This window comes from Denticeps clupeoides, chromosome 17, assembly GCF_900700375.1.
Source record: "Denticeps clupeoides chromosome 17, fDenClu1.1, whole genome shotgun sequence".
Taxonomy (NCBI): Eukaryota; Metazoa; Chordata; class Actinopteri; order Clupeiformes; family Denticipitidae; genus Denticeps; species Denticeps clupeoides.
In genome coordinates this window covers 1,683,966-1,704,067 of record NC_041723.1, presented here as the reverse complement: position 1 = coordinate 1,704,067, position 20,102 = coordinate 1,683,966, and the positions used below count along the sequence as shown (strand labels likewise).

General features: G+C 46.9%; 1 protein-coding gene across 8 annotated transcripts in view; it reads right to left on the bottom strand.

The window, feature by feature from the left end:
- pclob (piccolo presynaptic cytomatrix protein b) overlaps positions 1 to 13,495 on the bottom strand; it is a 69,820-nt gene extending 56,325 nt beyond the window's left edge. For 4 of the 8 annotated variants that reach the window (XM_028958536.1, XM_028958539.1, XM_028958538.1 and 1 more), the window contains exons 1-4: positions 13,345 to 13,494; positions 7,478 to 7,944; positions 6,054 to 6,770; positions 223 to 4,731 (exon numbers count right to left, since the gene is read on the bottom strand). In XM_028958536.1, coding sequence (XP_028814369.1) covers positions 223 to 4,731; positions 6,054 to 6,770; positions 7,478 to 7,870 — 5,619 coding nt within the window. In that variant the 5' untranslated portion in view covers positions 7,871 to 7,944; positions 13,345 to 13,494. Of the gene's footprint in view, positions 1 to 222; positions 4,732 to 6,053; positions 6,771 to 7,477; positions 7,945 to 8,993; positions 9,102 to 13,344 lie in introns of those variants that run through there. The other 4 variants (XM_028958543.1, XM_028958541.1, XM_028958537.1 and 1 more) reach the window with 4 other exon arrangements.
- Between the last annotated feature and the right edge of the window lie 6,607 nt (positions 13,496 to 20,102).

Here is a 20,102-nt window from a genome sequence, read left to right as displayed (position 1 = left end):
AACAACAATCAAAAGGACAAAATACAAAGAGTACGAGCATCGATAAAAATGAACACATGCATCCACAAAGCACAACCAAACTGAACCAATAAACAAAAAATTAAACAAAAAAAACCGTCCGATTAGTGGTGATGAGAGGGGCGTGTAATTAATTTTTTGCTATATGAATGCACAATGCAAAACAAAATGTCTTCTTTCAGTTGTTTCATAAATTTCTCTTACTTCAGTTATATGTGGCATAGGATTGAATCCGCAGCGGTTACACACAATAGTCTTGCAGGAGGTGCAGGTGCTGAAGTTCGGAGCCTCTTGGGAACCAACGTTGAGATCCATCTTGCACATTGGACAGGATGTCTTGGCTGATCTGAGTGGGTCTGTTTGTCTTGGTACCTGGTGCTGCTCCAGTTCCCTTTCTTCATTTTTCTGTGTTCTGTTCTCCGCTGCCAGAGGTTTCATGAGAGATTGTTGAATTGATGGGTGAGATTTGGTGGAAGCCTCATCTTGAACGGCTGAAGACATTAAATTCGTGGCTGAGCTCAGGATTGAGGAACCAAAACCGAAAACTTTCCCAGAGACCGACTCTGAAGACTTTGGAGCAGGAGCCTGGGATTTCAATGTTTCTTTAGCTGCCCCAAAGCCAAAACCAAAGAAACTGGATTCCTGCTTATTGTGCTCAGTTTGTGGTTGTGATGTAGATCTTACTGTGTTTTCCTGCCTGGGCTGCTGCATTTTCACAACTTTTTCACCAGAGGTTTGCTGCACTGATTCTTGCTTGGGTTTCACACCACTAGGCTCTTTTGCTCCTGATGGACCGACCTGATCTTTCCCAAATTTTTTAATGTCCTGATCTTTTTGAAGTGCTAGTGTGGGTGCAGGACATGACTTAGATGGTAGGGACCCAGACGAGCCAATGTCCTTTCTGGAGTCTTCTGCTAATTGCTTTATTTCTGGATGTTTCACATCCTTTAAATTCTTGTTCTCAGATTTCACCATCGTAACCATGGCTGATTCTCTTGGGTCATTCTTTTCCAGTTCTCTGTTCTTTATTTCCACTGTATTACCTACCCTTGTTTCAAATGTACCTTTTTTACTCACTTCTTCTTTTTGAACCCCTTGTTTATTTCCATCCGCTTTCTTCACACCCAGCGTTGCGTCTTGCTTCTGTGCAATGCCTTTCTTCGGTGAGGCCTTGGAAGCAGAAGGCTCATCCTGGGAAGAAGGTGTAATAAAACCGGATGCTGAGCTGAGAATAGATGAGCCAAAGCCCAACACCTTTCCAGAGACCGATGCTCCTGGTTGACTTGACAGGGACTGAGATCTAGATGCATCTTTCACCCCACCAAAACTGAACCCAAAAAAGCTTGACTCTTGTTTTGGAGGTTCTGAACGTGGCTGCACATTTCTTGCAGGAGAAACATTGCCTTTCTGAATCTGTTGTGACAGCTCCCCTGGGAGTGTCTGCTGACCTGCTTTTTTGCCTGGGAGATCTTGGGTAGATGGCTTTGCAAATGCTGATTTTGAGCTGGCATGTCTGCCAGGTGCTGTCTTGCTGCTTGCTAATGGTGGCTCAGACTGCTTTGTCTCTTTAGACTCATTTACGTCCTTCTGGATAATCTGTGAACTGGGAGCTGCAGTCTTTTGCGGCTGTGATGAGACTCCTTCAGTTGAAGAAATAGCATTAATGCCCATGACTCCCCTAGACTTTTCCGCTTCTGTCTTCTCTGAGGTGTCTTCCAATTTCAACCCTTCATTATTTCTTTGTACTGGTTTTCTAGTCACGTCCGTCTGTTTTTCAATGTTACTTGACTCTTGTTTGGTATCTGCTGCAACTTTCTGGACCTCAAGGAGCTCATCCTGTACAGTGGATGCAATAAAAGTGGATGCTGAATTGAAAATGGAGGTGCCAAAGTCTAGAACCTTTCCAGGGACTGGCCCAGCAGCCTGAGGTAAAGCTGACTGGGTTTTGGAAACTCCTTTAGTGATTCCAAACCCAAATCCAAAATGACTAGATTCTTTCTTTGTGGATTCCTCCATTTCTTGCTGTGCTTCACATTTCACAGGCAATTCACCTTGTTGCATCTGATGTGAAGACTTGTGTGGAACACTTTTAGGCTGCTTGTCCTTTGGTTGATCTTTTGCTTTCTGATTTTGGCCATGTTGAGGTGATATTTTGTGTGATTCGTCCTTCTCCAATGATGAACGTGGAATTTCATCATGGACAATTGTTGTGGAAATCAAAGTAGCTGTACTCTGAGGAACGTTTCTGCTATCTTCTAATTTGACGTCTTGTTTTTTTCTCTCTACTTTCATTGCCTCTGTTGTTATCTCCTTTTGCACATACTCTTTTTTTGGTTGTTCTTTTGCTAGCTTCTGTCTTATATCTGTTGGTATTTTAGAGGACTCCAGTTTTTCAGATCGTTTCAGACCAGTGGACTGAGCAACGTTTGGGTCGTCTTGCACAGCAGATGAAATAAAATTTGATGCTGAACTAAATATAGAGGATCCAATGCCTAACACCTTATCAGAGACTGAGCCAGCTGGTTGGGGTGAGGGTGACCGAGGACGAGACACACTTCCAATACCAAAACCAAAGAAGCTTGACTCCTGTTTGACAGGATCATTCTGGGTTGGTTTTGCAGGAGAAGACTTTACATCCTGAAAATGTTCTGTCTGCTTTTGGCCAGAGGTTTTTCGAAGTGGAACGGGTTGTGTAGGTTCTGCTGGATTAGTTGTGGTACTCTCTACTGGAGGTGTAGCTTTTAGTTTTTGTTGTGGGGAGTCCTTCTTTTGTAAATTGGCTTCTTTGCTTTGCTGATTTGATGAATCATCTGACCTCTTTGGGTTTGAGGTTGCTTTGACTTTATGTAGTTCTTCAGTTTTTACATTCAGTTTTGCTTGCTGTTTTACTGGTTCTAGCTTATTTTCACAAATAAAATTTTCTTCCAGATTTTCAGCGGTTTTACTAGTATAAGCGGCTCTGGTTTCTTCTGAGACAGTTTTGGACAATATATTGGTGGGCTCCAAGCCCGTTTGAGCTGTGACTTGAGGAGAGGAGGAGATGGGATCTTGATTAGATGTAATTAAATTTGATGCAGAGCTGAAGAGCGAGGAACCAAAGCCCAAAACCTTCCCAGATACCGATGCAGTATGAGGCTGTGGTCTAGACGCCTCTTTAGATTCTTGTTTGTGTGGAACAGGTTGTGGCTGTGGGTCTGGCTTGGCAGGACAGGCATCAGCTTTTGCTCTCTGCAGGTCAGGTTGGCCAGAGGCCCTCTGATGAAGAGGTTCTGACTCTGCACGCTGGTTATTTGGTGGTGTTGCAGCTGAGTGAGCTAGATCGGTAGTGCTGGTCTGGTCTTTTGCTTTTGCAGATGCAGCAGGTTTCTGCTCACCAGGTGTTGTCTTTTGAGAAGAACCAGCTTTCTTGTTTGGTTGTACTGATGAATGTAAATTGGCTTTTGTAGCATCTTTCACTTGAGAAGAATCCTGTAAAGATGTTTCCTGCGTTTGAATTTGGGAATTTGAGGACCTTTTTGATAGTCCTGCATGTGTCTCAGCTTCTGTTGCCTTTGACACCTCATTAGGAACAACAGAGCCAATCAAATTTGATGCTGTGCTGAAAATGGAGGAGCCAAAACTAAAAACCTTCCCAGAGTCAGTGTCTGCCGGTTTACTTGAAGGGGATTGAGATCTCGATCTATCTTTTGCTCCCATAAATCCAAAGCCAAAAAAGCTAGATTCTTGCTTCAGCGTTTCAGTTGCAGGTCCCTGTTCAGGTTCTAAAGAAGAAGTGTCTGCTTTTGAACTTGGCTTTTGAGTATTTTGATAAACTTGCCCTTGACGTGATTTTTGATCTGTAGACAGTTTAGCATTAGTCTGCCTAATTGTGGGGTGGTCAGTTTTTTTCTGGCCTTCAGTATTTTTTGCCTCTGTTTGTAAATCTTTCTGGACAGGTGAGGTGACCAAGTGATCAACTGGCCCTACAGTAGCTCCAAGTGTCACAGGAGACACGTCTTCTGATTGTAACTCGGATTTTATCATTTGTTTAACTTTTTTTGACTCAGCAGCCTCCTTAAGCCCTGATTTTGTGTGTCCAGTCATCTTCTCTGGACCTCTTTCTTTAAGTTTGCTTTCTTCTGGAGTTTGTTCTGCAGACTGCTTGTCTCCAATTTTTGATGGTGCTTTAGAGGAGTCCTGGTTTGATACAGAATCTTTGTGCCCAGCTGAGGCCTCATCTTGAATAGCAGAGGAAATAAAACTGGAGGCTTGGCTAAAGATGGAGGAGCCAAATCCCAACACCTTTCCAGAAACTAATCCAGATGGTTGGGGTGAAGGTGACGGAGATCTTGCCATATCTTTAGCCCCACCAAAGCTAAGGCCGAAGAAGCTGGAATCCTGTTTAGGAGCCTCCACTTGAGTAGGTGGGACTGGTTTTGCAGGAGAAGCTTTGGCATCAGTTTTCTGAGGTTTACCTTGAACCTGCTGTTGAAGGTGGGTCGGTTCTGTTCGCTGCTGTGCGGGTGGAGCATGCTGGATAGATGTTTTAATCTCCTGCTCAGCCACAGCCTGAGCGGCCAGTTTCTTCTGAGGTGAGGAAGGTGGAGGGTTGTTCCTTTTAATGGGCTGCGGCGATTTTTTGGACTGAAGCTGGGGTTTCATCATTGGGCCTGGATGATCAATCCCACCAAGTGCTTGTTTCATTTGGCAGTTTAAACAAAGCCACGATTTTACCTGTAATTATACCACAACTTTTAATATGTATATTTAAATTATTTAAAAAGTCTCTACTAACCCATGCAGCAAAACCCATAAGCAAAGGTAAAACATTTTAAATAGGTTTTAGACTAGAGTGTCAGACTGCAAAAAAAACTTTTCTTTGAAGCTCACTACATTATTCTGTTCCCAATCCCTTTTAAGAAATTCATTCTTGTACTGCATTCTTAGTAAAAATATGGGTACAAATAGGATAGATGCTGTATTTATTCTACCTATCACAGTGTAAATCATTACTGATCCGTAATTGAAGACAATTGGGATGTGGTCAGCAAATGTTCACTAGGCCTCTGTACTAACTGTGGATAATTTATAAACCCTGTTAATTTTCTAAATTCGGTCACCTGTCAAAAAAGCTTAATTTGAAAATACGTCGTTCAAAATTCTTCACCTCAGGGTTCCACAATTGGTGTTCCACTTGCTGCATTTCGAGCTCAGACACGGACTGAGGTGCTACAGTGTGCCTACCTGTCTAAGTGAGGACAACGCATCAGTCCCTCGTGGACTCAGATACTTTGGGAAAAAGTGCATTTCACATTTACAGAAAATATTTTTTTGTGTCACTCACTCATCAGACCAAGAAGCTGTGGACACTCAAAAATCCAGGCAAACCAACTCCGTGATGCAAGCAATCTAGGCAATGAAATGGCCATTTGTTTAAGCTGCCACATAAGGCCAACATTGAACAGCTACAAAATATGGGTAGCTTGAGATAAGATATGATATGATGTAGCTCAGACGGTCGAATCTGGAATTTGTCCAGTTATGTCATCATAAGGGAAAAACGTCATTTCCGTGAATGTTTGCCCAACTCCTACAGGCCGCTCTCCTCCTCGTCCCGCCTCTGTCCTCCTCATTAGCATTTAAAGCTACAGACACCTGTCCTCATTGCGGTACTGACTAAAAGTGGCTGTGATTGTGCATTTTGCAAAGAGACTTCAGATACATAATTAGGGCTCTTATTAAAACTATTCATTTATAACAAACATGGAAATATCTTCAAAGAGAGGGCTTTATCTAAACTTCATGACATCCCCGGCCTCCCCGAAGGGAATGCTGCTGCTTCAACAACCCTGGTGTCCTGCTTGAATCCAGCCTAATGAGTCGGGCCCATGGTGGAACCCCTTGTTTCGGTTATAAACGCAGAATTTATGAGGAAAAGGCTGTGAAGCTCACGTAGCAAAATGAGCATCAACAGCATAAACGGCACCGAAGCAATTTTCCACAGACCTTTCAGAAATGGCATTAAGCGAAGCGATAAGCGCGCCTGACTCTCCTACCTCGGTGAGATGAGGCATGGGATTGAATCCACAGCGGTCGCACACGGTGTTCTTGCATTCGGTGCAGATGCTGTAGTTGGGAGGTTCCCCGGAGCCGACGTTGAGCTGCAAACTGCAGAGGGGGCATGATGGTGGCCCGGCTTTGGAGACCCCGGGTTTTTTCTGAGGGCCTGCCGACGCCTCTGCCTTTCTCGCAGGAGCTGGCGAGGCCTGACTCTGCCGCGCCCGTCCCGCCTCGCCGGGTCCGACTTGACCTGGCTGCTTCTCCTCTGGTTTGGGCGAAGCCTGGGCTGATGCTGACTCTTTACGGGCGGTGGGTGGCGCAACAGGGGCTTCCTCCTGAGCTGCTGAGGTGATCAGGTTAGACGCAGAGCTGAAAATCGAGGAGCCAAAGCCCAGAACCTTCCCCGAAACAGACTCTGCAGGTTGGGGCGACGGAGACCGGGATCTCGCTGCGTCTCGGAGGCCCCCGAGGCCAAAGCCGAACAGGCCAGACTCCTGTTTTGGGGGCTGGCCCTGTTGTTGATGAGGTGCAGATTTGGCAGGGGGGGTTCCACCCTTTGGCATTTGTTGCTGGGGCTGCGCAGTCTGTGCAGGTCCGGAGGCTGGGGCTCCTTTTTTTGCAGGATGTGATGTTGGTGGGGGGGCTTTAGTTTTGGGTCCCGCTTCGCCAAGCGCCCTCTGCATCTGGCAGTTCAAGCAAAGCCATTCCTTACCCTGCAATGACAAAGAAAAGGGCAGCGCTTGAGTCTCATCTTTCATTTAAATTAGCTCGACTTCAGTTACTGTCAGTAATATGAGGGTGCCGTAAGGTCGCTACATACAACTAATCCTGATTCTGGGGTCATATCTTCAGGAAAACATGTGACGCTATGCGGGGAGAGCTGGTGAATTACCTAGGATTGGGTGATAGTAGCCTAGCGGGTAACACACTCGCCTGTGAACCAGAAGACCCAGGTTCAAACCCCACTTACTACCATCATGTCCCTGAGCAGGACACTTAACCCTGAGTGTCTCCGGGGGGACTGTCCCTGTAACTACTGACTGTAAGTTGCTCTGAATAAGGGCATCTGGTAAAAGGCTAAAATTAATTTTCTGCACGTGCACCGTCATAGATGATCACTGTCACATACACACAATGCAGGCATGGACTTTCCAGGAACCAGTAGTGGCTTTCAGATCAGATTCCAACATAGCATAGCATTACTTTTCCTTTCCTTTTCCAGTGGAAAAGGTATAACAGCCATTATCCTAATTTGGAGATATTTGGAGTAAACGGAGGTGGGTCTGAGCTGAGCTAGAATTCCTAAATTAGCCGCGCTCCTGATGAATATAATTGCATGTTTTAGCATTTAATTCAAGGCAAGGTGATTTCATTCGATCAAGTACATGCTAAAGCATTATTATACAATGCATGATCTCACCTCGGAGTCGGGAGGACTGAAGCCGCACAGGCTGCACACCTGACTTCTGCACTGTGTGCAGGTGTTATAGTTTGAAGGCTCCTTGGACTTGAGGTTGAGTTCAGTGCTTTTGCATACCGGGCACAGCGATTTCGCACTTTTGGCTTGAGGTCCGGCTTTACTGGGCCCCGGAGCCGCCCCGGGCTGTGGGGAGACCCCTCTGCTGGGCCCCTGCTGGGCCTGAGCTCCAGTCCTGGCTAGTCCGGCAGGCTTGGGAGGGGCCGGCTGGCCGTTCCCCTGCTGCTGCTTGTTCTGTCCACCCTCGCCTTCCTCCCCAAACAGGCCGAACTTGTTGACGGCCGAGGAGACCGCACTGAGGGGGTTGGCCCCGCTCAGGAAGTTAGAGGAGAACATGGCCTGCGGGCGGGGGGCGTCAACAGAGGGTCCGCTTCAGCCAACTCTGCGCCATTTCCAGGCAGAAGGATAACCTGAAATGTACAGACATGCGGCATCTTAATCTCTTCTTTACACATTTTTTTTCCTCATCTGTCATACGAATTTAATTTCTCCTTTCGTTTCTGTGACATTTAAAATGCATTTTCTTTTTTGTCTGAGGTGTAATAATTTCTTTGGGCTAAATCTGACGGAAACCATTCATTAAAAAGCTCAACCAGTACAATCAAATTCACATTAGAAAGGTTGCAGCATTGCTGAGAGAATAAATTATTTTTAACATTATGTACCAGTGCCAGTGTTTCAAGTGATTAACATTTTTGTCACCGGATCGATTAAACGAAAAAAAAATAAAAAAGAACATCTAAAAGTCTTAGGACAATGGAGATTAAAGTCTGCTTATTCCCACAAATCAACAAATCAATGTTTGGAAGGCCAATTCTGCCAATATTGCATTACATTTCCATTTCTCCTCTGGAATGTCAGCCACTCAACAAAAAATTATAACATAATGTAATATAATTTAATATAATCCTAAAATCAGGATCAATGACAGTGGGGACATAAATTATTGTATAATTATTCATTAATTTTATTCAAAAATAAATCCAGGCTTCCCACACAGTTTCCCATTTCAGCACCCCGGACAGCTGCTCTGCGGGAAAACGCAGCATCTCCCGACATTCCCGGTATTCCAGAGCCGGGGGTGGGGGGTGGAATGCCGCGTCAGCTGACGCGCGGCCACGATGAGCGAGGGACGTGAGTCGCGTGGTAATTTCCACGACACGGAGACTCCGTTCCCACGACGGGAGCGGGCATCGTAGTAACATGGAGAATAACCCGCCCGTTCCCGAGCCACCATTTCCTGACGGGATTCCCGACGGGAAGGATCAAGAGCATCGTCATCTGCTCGAATCATTTCAAATAACGATAATAACGATGGGCTCATAATACGACCCCCCTGGGCGTCAAAGGCACCCGTACCCGTACCCGTCCTCCAGATATTCATAACCGCACAACATATGACAAATGCATAAAACCAGAACTAAAAAAAAAAACAAAAAAAAAAAAACATCGTTTTCACCGCGTCCTTGACCTTCCACGCGCCGCACCGACGTCCAGCCCCGACCGACGCGGCGGAGTTTCTCCTCCGCTCCGGGTGACCAGGCTCCGGCGTCAGTCCCCCATGTCGGCGGCTGGCCGCTCGCGTCTCCGCGGAGGATGGAGGTTACGAGGAGCGAAGAGGAGGAGGAGGAGGAGGAGGAGGAGAAGGAGGGGGGCGGGTCGTGCGTTCAGCCGCTGGCGCAGCTGCGCATGCGCGGCGCCCTCACCATAAACACACACACACATATAATACAATATAATATAATGTAATGTAATATAATGTAATATAATGAAGGGGACAAGAGCTTTTGTTCCTGTTGGACAGGAGAATCATCTCATGCTTAATAATGTTTTACTGCTATTAATTATTAGTATACATTATAAAATAGAATTCTGGGTGTTAGTAGCCTGGCTGGTAAGAACCACAGAGCCTATCAACCATATGACCACAGGGTCCCAGGTTCAAACCCCACTTAATACCATTGTGTCCCTGAGCAAGACATTTAACCCTGAGTGTCTCCAGAGGAGGACTGTCCCTGTAACTACTGATTGGAAGTCACTTTGGAGAAGGGCGTCTGATAAATATGTCGTAAATGTAAAATGTGAATATATAGGGCTCCGGATCGCAAGGCGGAGTCCCTTATTCCTGCTGCTGATCTGTTCCAAGTTCCGCAGTGGCAGGCGCCATGAAGGCGGAGCTCTAAAATTGACCATCCTGCCCCAGGTCAGTCATAAACACTGATGGACCATGACCAATCAGTTATTTACACACACACACACACACACACACACACACGCACACACACATACACACTTGTATTCATTCATAAAAACATGGGTATTCACTGTGCATCTGTTTAAATAGCATGGTACTATAGTGTAGGATAGTACAGTATAGTACAGTATAGTATAGTATAGTATAGTATAGTATGTGGTATACCACATTAACAGTGATTTTAGAAGTGACCCCTCCTGCCCAAGCAGCAGAAACGAAATTCATGTAAATCCACATATCCTCCTTCCCACTGGCAGGCAGTATGGGACTCTGAGCAAATACAAATGCAGTCAGAGACAAAATGTCCAGGCTGCTCGCAGATTAATTGCTGATGCACTTTACCGTGGGAAAGCAATGATTAGAATTTAATCTGCCACAAAGTCGCCCACAAATAAGCCACTCTCCGATGAAGTAGCCTCCAATGTTGTATTGGATCATGCATTGCAGTAGTTATTCATAATGCCAAACACTGCCTGACCTTTCACCTTCCAGTTGGAATCAGTCCCTAGATTTACTGAAAAATAAGGAAGAACACACACACACATCGGCAGGTATCATTTACTTTCTCTTTGTTTTGAAGCTCCTGCTCAGCTTCATGCCCATTACGGACATCAGATGAATATAATGACCTTTTCTAGTGATGATGGTGGATCTATAAAAACCATCAGCTCTCGTTTTCTCCAGCGATTACCGCCCCGCACCGGCCCTTTAAAAGGTGCTGCAGGACGCGAGGGTGTGTCCTTAACGTCAGGTCGGGTCATTATCGCTGGAGATGTCGGTCCTTCTGGAAGAGTATCGAAAAAGGGCCTGAGCATCTGGGCAGTCACATGACCACTCAGCCCGACACATGACAGCAGCACTGACGGGGGAAAGTTTAGCAGGCGTCTCTTCCCACCCGAAACCTGCCTGTCTGGAAAGGTGAGTCCCGGGCGGCATGACACTGACCGTACCAGGAGCTGTCCTCCGCGTGGCCTGAACGTCAGCTGGATAAGGCGTCCAGCTGCCCGCTGGCTGGCCCTGCAGATAAAAATCCTGTCCAGTCAGGTGACGGTCAGATCAGGCTTCCAGGCAGGACACATGGCCAACTCCAGATGGGCGGACGCTAAGAAGCCCAGATGAAACGGTACACACACACACACACACACACACACACACACATGAAATCCCAGTTGGGACGGCTCCTTCAACACTGCTGTGATCACGGTGACTCTCCCGAACACTGAACTTGGGAGCTCAGAAGGAACCGTCTTCCTGGGCGAATACAAACCAATTCATCGATTCATTCATACCAGGAGGATTCTTGGCCTGTGTTTGTGTTGGTTGTGTGACCATTTCATTTCACACGTGCTGCAGTAACAATGCCACAGTAAAATAGTAGCTTAGTGGGGTAACACACTCGCCTGTGAACCAGAAGATCCAGGTTCAAATCCCACTTACTACTATTGTGTCCCTGAGCAAGACACTTAACCCTGAGTGTCTCCAGAGGGGACTGTACCTCTAACTACTGATTGTAAGTCGCTCTGGATAAGGGCATCTGGTAAATGCTGTAAATGTAAAATGAAAATGTTTCAGAAAATGGCACCAGGGCCTGCCAGTGTTGCCAAATCGATGATTGGTTCAACCCCAAAATGCTCCAAAACGCACATGAAACTGCCAAAATAAAGTATTGTAGGACCTAAAATGAGAATTTTTCCAAAATATCAAAGTCTCAGCCACCAAATCTGGCAACACCAAGTATGGAGACAGCACAGCCTGTGCACGCATTCATGATGAGTTTTGAACTGAATTGCAATGCACATCAGACAAGATCGCAAAGCAACTAAACAGTTCAATGATTTAAAGATCTGAATCATTTTAGTGAACTGAACAATTACTCCAAGTCTGATTCATGCCGTCAGAAATGGCTTTCACTACTCACGAACATCTCACACATCTGAGATAGTTTGCATAAGTAACACATCTCGGAACGTTCCGCCTGCTCGGTGATTAATGAATGCAGGTTGTGAATGAAGCTGGAGTGAGTTTTGGCGTTGAGAAGGTTGAAAACTGGCGAGACAGAACCCGGCTACAAACAGGGAAGATGGAGAGGGGCAGGATCTGCGCTTCCTCCTCGTCACACGCTCCTCACCCTTGCCAGAACGGTGAGTGTGAGTGTGTGTGTGTGTGTGTGTGTGTGTGTGTGTGGGCCATCACTGCGTGGGTGAGAGCTGCAGGAGATGGGATATTGAGCATGTCTGTGAGTATTTGTCTGAAAATCTTCTTGTTTTATATAACAACCTCAAGAGATTGAACGAAACCAACGAGAACAGTAACCTAGAGCTAAATGAACGGAACCGTCCACTGTTATTGAACGTTGTCTTGATCACTGATGACATGGTTTTTAGTTTAGAGCTTTCTAGACATTTCATCATTGAATTTCAGATGTGGCTGGTCAATGGGTTGTTCCATGCATACATATCTCATGTTATTGATGACATTGAATTTCTGTCCAACAGGAATAAAGGGTCTCCATTTTGTGTTTTTTTTTTTTTTGTGTGTGTGTGTGTGTGTGTGAGCCGATTTGAAATACGCCCTGCAGAACCTCTCAATTATTCCTCCTCTCAGTCCGTGCATCAGCGTCGTTGCACTTCACACAATCAGCAGCTCCGCCGCAGCGGCGCAGAGGACCCTGGGGTGCTCTCAGCCTCGCAGAGGATCGTGCCGCACGGCGACATGTCGTCTCTTATCCACACCACGGTTACGTAATCCTCTCAGCAGCGCCACAGACGACGTGCCTTGTCCCCCCACCAGGCGCATTTTTTGGAAAGCGATTGATTCCCGGTGCAGAGAGGAGCAGGACGTTTTAAAGCCACTCATCCAGGACGCTGGCATTTGGTGGCCAATTCCCCTCCGTGGAGGGGGGGGGGGTGGAGCCTCTGATGCTTTGCCTGACTGAACTCCCCAACACACAAACGCTGGGGACATTTGTCACCCTCAGAGCAGAGCGACGTGTCATCTGCACCTCCAGCGGCATTCAGCGTGATCCTATTGATTTTTCATTTGTACGGTGTGGCATTCTGTTGGTGGAAATGGCAACGAAGCCTGGAAAAGGCGGGACAACAACGTGAAGGGACAGCAGGAATAAAAGGAGTTGGCCTGCGGCTGGCAGGCGGCGTGGATTATATCTCCCCGCGTCGTGTGTGTGAGTACAGAGCAGGGTCAGGCGTAATGAATACGGTAACCCGACCGCTCACTGTTTGCCAGCGCCATTAAATTTACATATCTGGCCCTGAAGAGAGAAAGAAAGACCCACAGGGGAGCAGAAGGAAGGAGCGCAAGTAACTTTCAGCGAGTTGCGCTGGATAAATGAAGTCGGCTGCAAAACGACATTTTATCATAATGTTGAAGCAGAATCAATAATAAGAACATAAATACGTAGACACATACAAACATTCTTCCACTAATAATAATAATAAAATAAGGGTTATTAGTAGTAGTATAATGTGACTGTTGGAAGATGTAGTCTTTGACTAATCATGACTTTTCTTCAAATAAGGAACAAATGAGAGCCACATACCTCTATTCTGCAATCCAGGCGTCGACACCGGTGCTAAAGTCGCGGTACTTATCCCAGCATGCCCTGAAAATACGGTTAAATCCACCGAGCATCACCGCCTCTCCTCCTCCGGCCCTGCGTCCGTGCGGCGTGGACGCACATTTCTCCCCGAGCAGTGACCACTGCTCACTGCCTGCACTAAAAATACTCTTAAAGGGCCAGCAGCGCCGCCCCTGCCGCCCTGGAGGAGGCGCGGCACGCCGAGGCCGCACCAGCCCCCCCCCCCGTATCCCCACTTGCCAGGGCTGGCCAATCGCCGGCTGTCAGAAAATCAGTAGTGATCTCGGCTCTCCACGCTGGCCGGAACACGCAGCTGCCGGATTACGGGGCTTAAGGGAGGAAGCCGTGTCCGTGATGCCGATGGGGATGAGGGGGATGTGGCTGGTGGTGACATTCCACAGCATCTGCGGCCGGTGGCTCTGACTGCTTTCACTGATCGACAGATAAAATCACCGTAATTCATAACATCTTGTGGTTAGCACAGGGGTCTAGCAACCAAACAGATGTATACCGTACCGTATGTAGCCTTTTCCTAATGGAAAGATGGGTAACTGCTGTTAATTTATCCTCTTATTCAATCAAGTTGTCGTTTATATTTCTTTCAGTTTTAATAAAATTGCCCGTCTTTGTCCCACCCATTCCCAATTTCCCATACCTCTTTTCCCTCCACCAGTGTCCACGTCCGGTATTATTGTCCTGTCCGTCACTGTGTGCACGCAGTGTGAGCGAGTTGAGTGTGTGTCAGCGGGCAGACCCCGAGCAGACTTCGCCCACGGGTCTTGGAAGGAGTCGGTGTGCCTCCAGTGTCAGGTTTGTGTTGGTGGAGTGTGTGTGTGTGTGTGTGTGTGTGTGTTTCCCGGTATGAGTGTAACCTTTCCTTTTCCCGTTTCCACCTCCTTAGAGCCCTATGTGTTTGTCCAGTTGAAATAAAACCTATGCCTGGCTCCTTCCCTTCTTTGGTGTCGTGACTGTTTTTATGATAGACAATAATCGGCTTTGTTTAGTTCCCTCCATCATTGCTTGATTTATGAGATCTTCAGCAGATCTTCAGCAGATCTTCAGGAGGGTTTCCCCACCAACCGTCCTCAGAAAAGTAATGCAATAGTCAGGTCTAGACGTCGGCCCTTTATAATTGAAGAGGTGTAAAACAAGATGGCACTGAGGCCAACTCAAACGTCACATGTCTCTCGGCGAACTCGGCGACTTATTATTTTTTCACCGCGTTAATCTGTGCAGGCCTGTGCACGCCCCAACAGGCGCACGACCGCACGTATCAGCCGACTGTGCACACCTGGACCTGGCCGGTAAAAAAGGGTGAAGAAATTCAGTCACCTGAGCTTACCACATTCCTCTAGAGCCGCAAAAAAAAAAAGGAGCTCATTAAACTTTCCCAGCGATGAAGTAAATATCTGGAAAAAAAACAGCTGTTTCTTACAGTAAAAGGTGCTCCTGGCCTTCATATATGGAAGAAACTGTAGATGGCGCCACATTATTCCCCTGCACACATGATTTCATTCTTTATTACGGACTAGATCTTTCCCTGCACTGCACGGCAACTCATCGTAGAAAAATGGACGCTTCTCAGAAATAAAGATTTGTATTTAACGTACACCATTTAGTCCACAATACGGGGCTTTACTGGGTATATTTTATATTGCCCTCTTACAATATTGCCCTCGTACGAGAGATGTTACGGTTCCAATCTACGCTCCACACACTCCCACTCCCCCCTTTCTCATTTGACCTTGAGCTGTAATGTCCCAATTATGGCGTGGGAAGGAGAGCATGAAGAGTAACAGCATCGTTTTCTGGTGTGTCTTTCATCTGCGCGGGGGGACGTTGGACTTCAATATCACCTTCACTGGCGGCAGAGAGCACTGGCGTGTTACTGTAGCCCTCGCGCTGTCACTCCGGGGATCGGGTCTCCACTCATTTATTCATGAAGGGCCAGGGCTTCACAGCCGTTCTCCAAGCCTGAGGAATGACAACAGGCCGGCGCCCGTTATCCTTGAGGGAAGACCATGATGGCTCCCGAAGGAGCTCGCTGAATGTCGGTCAGTCCGTGATTCTGCACCTAAACTAGATTGTCCACATTGAGAAGGTCTTCTAGGGGGACGGCATGATGTCGCAGCAGATTGGTTCCTGCAAGCCCTTTGCACGGTCACGTGGTTCCCCTCCAGCTTCTCCAGTTTCTTCCCACAGTCCAGTGACATGTAGGTTAGGTGGTGATGCTAAATTGGTCAGTGTGTGAGTGTGTGTCTGCTCAGGTGCTTCAGTGTCTTCCTTGTGGTCATAATCCGAAAAATAAAACCAGAAACATTTCTGGAGCATTTCAGTTTGGGTTATAAATGAAACAGAAGCATCAAATACGTTAGTCAGATAAACAAAACTGAGGGACCTGACCCAAGATCTCCCGGCACTATCAGCACTTATCCACCATCAGATTGCAGCCATCCACACATACACAGTGCAAATGCCCTTTATTTCCCTTCCTTTCAGTCCATACAGTACGCGTCTCACTGAAAGACGTTTAATCCTCAGCACTGTCTAATGAAGGTGAAGAACCTCATCAGAGTCATCGACCCCGCTGACCACGACCAGAAGTAGTTTTCCTCTTCGGCCTGGTGTTTACAGGCGACGTTTATTGGTTAATTCCCAGAGGCCGGCTGCAGTTTCCTTATAGCTCTGGGGATGTGGTTCTGTAGCAGTCGCCGGAGATTATCCCTCAGAACCAAGATGAGAGGGGATCCGTGAACGGACAGATTACGCTCAGATTACCAACGTTTTTCCGCAACATCCGGTCGGATTTTCAGAGCCCTGCGGTGTAATGGCAGCTGTGCGATAAGAAAGGCCATCGTCACGCTGTAGAACGCAAGCTCTCTGAGAAATTTCCCGCCAAATCACACACAGGATTTGGGCCAGTGGTGGCCTAGCGGTTAAGGAAGCGGCCCCGTAATCAGCAGGTTGCTGGTTCGAATCCTGATCCGCCAAGGTACCACTGATGTGCCCCTGAGCAAAGCACCGTCCCCACACACTGCTCCCCGGGCGCCTGTCATGGTGCCCATTGCTCACTCAGGGTGATGGGTTAAATGCAGAGGACAAATTTCACTGCACCGTGTGCTGTGCTGCAGTGCATCACCTGTGACAATCACTTCTCTTTCACAGGATTATGGGATGGAGCTGCAGTGCAAGAATGTCTGGCCTTCATGAACCAGGCATTTTATTTTAGAATTGCTCTGGTGGAACACAGAGTTTTCAACTGTATTGCTTTGTCAAGCCTCAAACACGTCCATTGTTGTGGGGCCGCACGTTTCCACCGGTGTTTCTTTTAGGCTGTCCTGGTGGGAGGAGCTACTGCAGACCCTGCCTGCTGTGTGATGATTGTCTGCTTGTTTTGGGAGGTCTGCTAGACATCTTGCCCTGTGCTTTTGGCTGTATAGTTTTGATTAGGTTGCTCTGCGTATGAGATTTGTTGCCTGTGTGTTAATTTCAAATTCAAATTCAAATTCAAATTTTATTTATTTTTGTCGTTAGTTGTCCCCTAATACTGCCCTCCCTTTGCAAGGCCTCTGTTTTGTGTGTGTATATCTGTAGTGAATGTTTCATTGGTTGCATGTACACGTTTACACTGTTTCATCCTGGTCACGTTCCCGTCCACCACTAGACAAGGACGTGACAGCAACAATTAATCAAGGTAAATCACAATTTTCATATTTTGTACTTTCTTTTAGTGTTTGTATGGGATAAAGTTATTAAAAAACAGTAAAAGAACATTGCTGGTCATTGCTCAGTAATTTCTGTGGGTCCCTTACCACAAGCGACGTATTGACTGAAGAACTAAAGGCCATGCTTTGTTGCATGGTGTATGTTTCAAATGTTGGGTACAGAGCTATGCACTGAATTGGCTAAAATCTATATAAATGTGAGGATTAAAACTGGTTGAGAGTTGTGATGAATTATTTAGAATAATTGAATTGGACGGGGCCAACCTCTCACACGTAAAGCCATAAAGTGCAATGCGCTACGATGAGGTAAGCCCCATATCCAGTGGTTAAACATCACACTTAAGCACACTCACACTCGGTTAAAGAAGCAGACAAGTAATCAAAAGGTTGCGTGTTCAAGCTCCACCGAGGTCCCCTTGACCAAGGCACCGGCGCCTGTCATGGCTGCCCACTGCTCACCAAGAGTGATGGTTAAATGCAGAGGACACATTACACTGTGTCACCGTGTGCTGTGCCTGCTGTGTATCTTAATGACAATCACTTCGCTCTCACGCATCTGCTGGGTTGCATCAGGAAAGTCGTGTCCTCCTTCCACAGTAATTTGTTGCACCTCATCATGAGAAAACCCCCCTGTTCAATTGTCAATGGAATCAAATGACAACTAGAGTGCACTTTGCATTAAGATTCTTTGGGATGATAATGATTTGTGGGCCGTACTTATTTTCTCTGCTTGTGTTTGAAATAGGTTGAGAACAGCTATAGGTTGTGGCCATTATTAATTTCAAGACCCTATTTTTCTGGACCCTATTCGTGTTCCTGTAAAGAGTCGCAGTGAAGTTCATTCCTCATAGCCGACGAAGACCCAGCACTTACTGAACGTTCCCTCTCTCTGTCTTCTATTCAGCTTCCTCCGTGTCGTCCTGTATGTGTGACTCAGAATCCCGGAGTCGTGATGCTGGTTGTGTGGGTGAAGCACCATGCTGTCGGGGGGAGTGGATTTGTGTTTTTTTTTTTGTGCCCGTCCCACCCCAGTTACTCAACACCCCGCCCGTCATCGTCCCGCGCAGTGACTCAGTGTGGGGGAGGGTGGCCCACACATGTGAGCCGAGCCGAGTGTGAACCTGCAGTGTGTGTGTGTGTGAAACTGAACAGTGAAGACATTAACTTTTAATAATATGTATAATATTAAATATATATATTATATCTTTACATAAAAAAAGCTGTATTTTTTTGCTTTATTATTAGAATACCACTTATGAACAAACAGAAATGTTTTATGATTTAAACTGAAAGCTCGGAGGGTTACAGTACCTCAGTTATGGACCGTTTTCACCATGTTCTCATTTTATCGTAGATGCATGTAAGTATGAATCTATTTCCTAAACAGCAGAATTCAGACCACAGGTGCAAAAGCATTGAGGTCACATTCAGCAATGTTTACAAATCATAACCAAATTCGAGACCAGCATGATGGATCCTGGCTGCTGTCGCTTGTCTCTTCCTCTCCCTGTTGATTTCCGATGTGAACGTGACGAGTGCCTGTTGGCCGATAATCTCTGATAATTCTACCGGATTCGGCGTCTGCGAGCTCTGATCTTATCACAGGGTGCCATTTCACATGGCGCATTTATTCATTCCTCCTCATGCTTTCACTGTTTATTCCATTCCGGCAGCAACACACGAGCAAGTGAGAGAATAAGAGCTCGCTGACAGACACAGCAGCATCATCAGGCCAAGATCGGAGCAGGAAGGGCGGCCTGCATGCTAGCCAATGACCCACACAAGCCTGAGGGGAGCGTTTTAAACGCGTCGTGACGAAGATCGCCGTTCTGCACCCGTTCCAGCACCCAGCACATCAACAAGTCTCAGTGAGGAATTAATGAGGAACGTCTTACAAACGGCAGGATGTGGTCAATGATCATTCATCCTAAAAAAAAAGTCAGCCTTTCACTGAAATTCTCCTGGCTGGGGTCGGGGGCGCAGTTGCAGACGTAATGTGAGGAGGAGACTGAGGGACAGATGCGTTTGGATCTCAGCAGGTACGAAGCAGAAAACTGAGAGCAGGGATGGGAAAGGGGCGCTTGTGGGAGTGGAGCAGACCAGAGGAGAGCTCCATAGTGGGAGATGAGCTACTAGAGATGGAATGGGGTTACCGTGGACTGAGTCGTGTTCGGCCGGTGTGGTTCAAGGACATCAGCTGGAGTTTAATACGAGACGCCGACCCTGGGCAAATCTGCGTCCATGTAAACATCCTCTAGGACATCCAGGCGCCCCCTGTGGGCCCAAAGGTGGCAAGATGGCCGTGACAGAACCAGGACCAGGACCAGTATAACACGGGCGATCTGAAAATGTCACAAAAGTGGAATAGACACCTCACATGGACCTGGAAGGTTTTCTACTGTGTTCTACTGTAAAACCGTCCTGGCCAACATCTGACCCCTGATCAACACTGTATCTCTGGGTTCATTTTACAGCATTTACCAGACGCCCTTATCCAGAGCGACTTTCAATCAGTAGTTACAGGGACAGTCCCCCCCTGGAGCCCCCTGGTTAAGTGTCTTGCTCTGGGACGCGATGGTAATAAGTGGGGTTTGAACCTGGGTCTTCTGGTTCATAGGCGAGTGTGTTACCCCTAGGCTACTACCACCCAGTATTGTGCCCAAATCTTCCTCCTCTCATTTCCGAGCTGAGAGTGTCATTGTGGGAGCTGTGCTCTGTGCGACTGAACTGGTTTTGCGAATGAATAAGGCATTTGAAGCCGGAGCGTTGATCCAGCAGCATGTTACTCGAAATAACCGAGCGCCCTTTAGAAAAAAATATGTGCTGCATAATACAGCCTTTACACCTGCATGTATCTAGGCCACTCAGCTTTCTGAACTCTGGCCACATGGGGCTTGTTTTTTTAAGGTTGGACTAGTTTTACAGCCAAATATGAGACACAGTTGGAAACAACCATCCAACCTGCCTCTCCGACCGTGCTGGAGTCAACTTCTT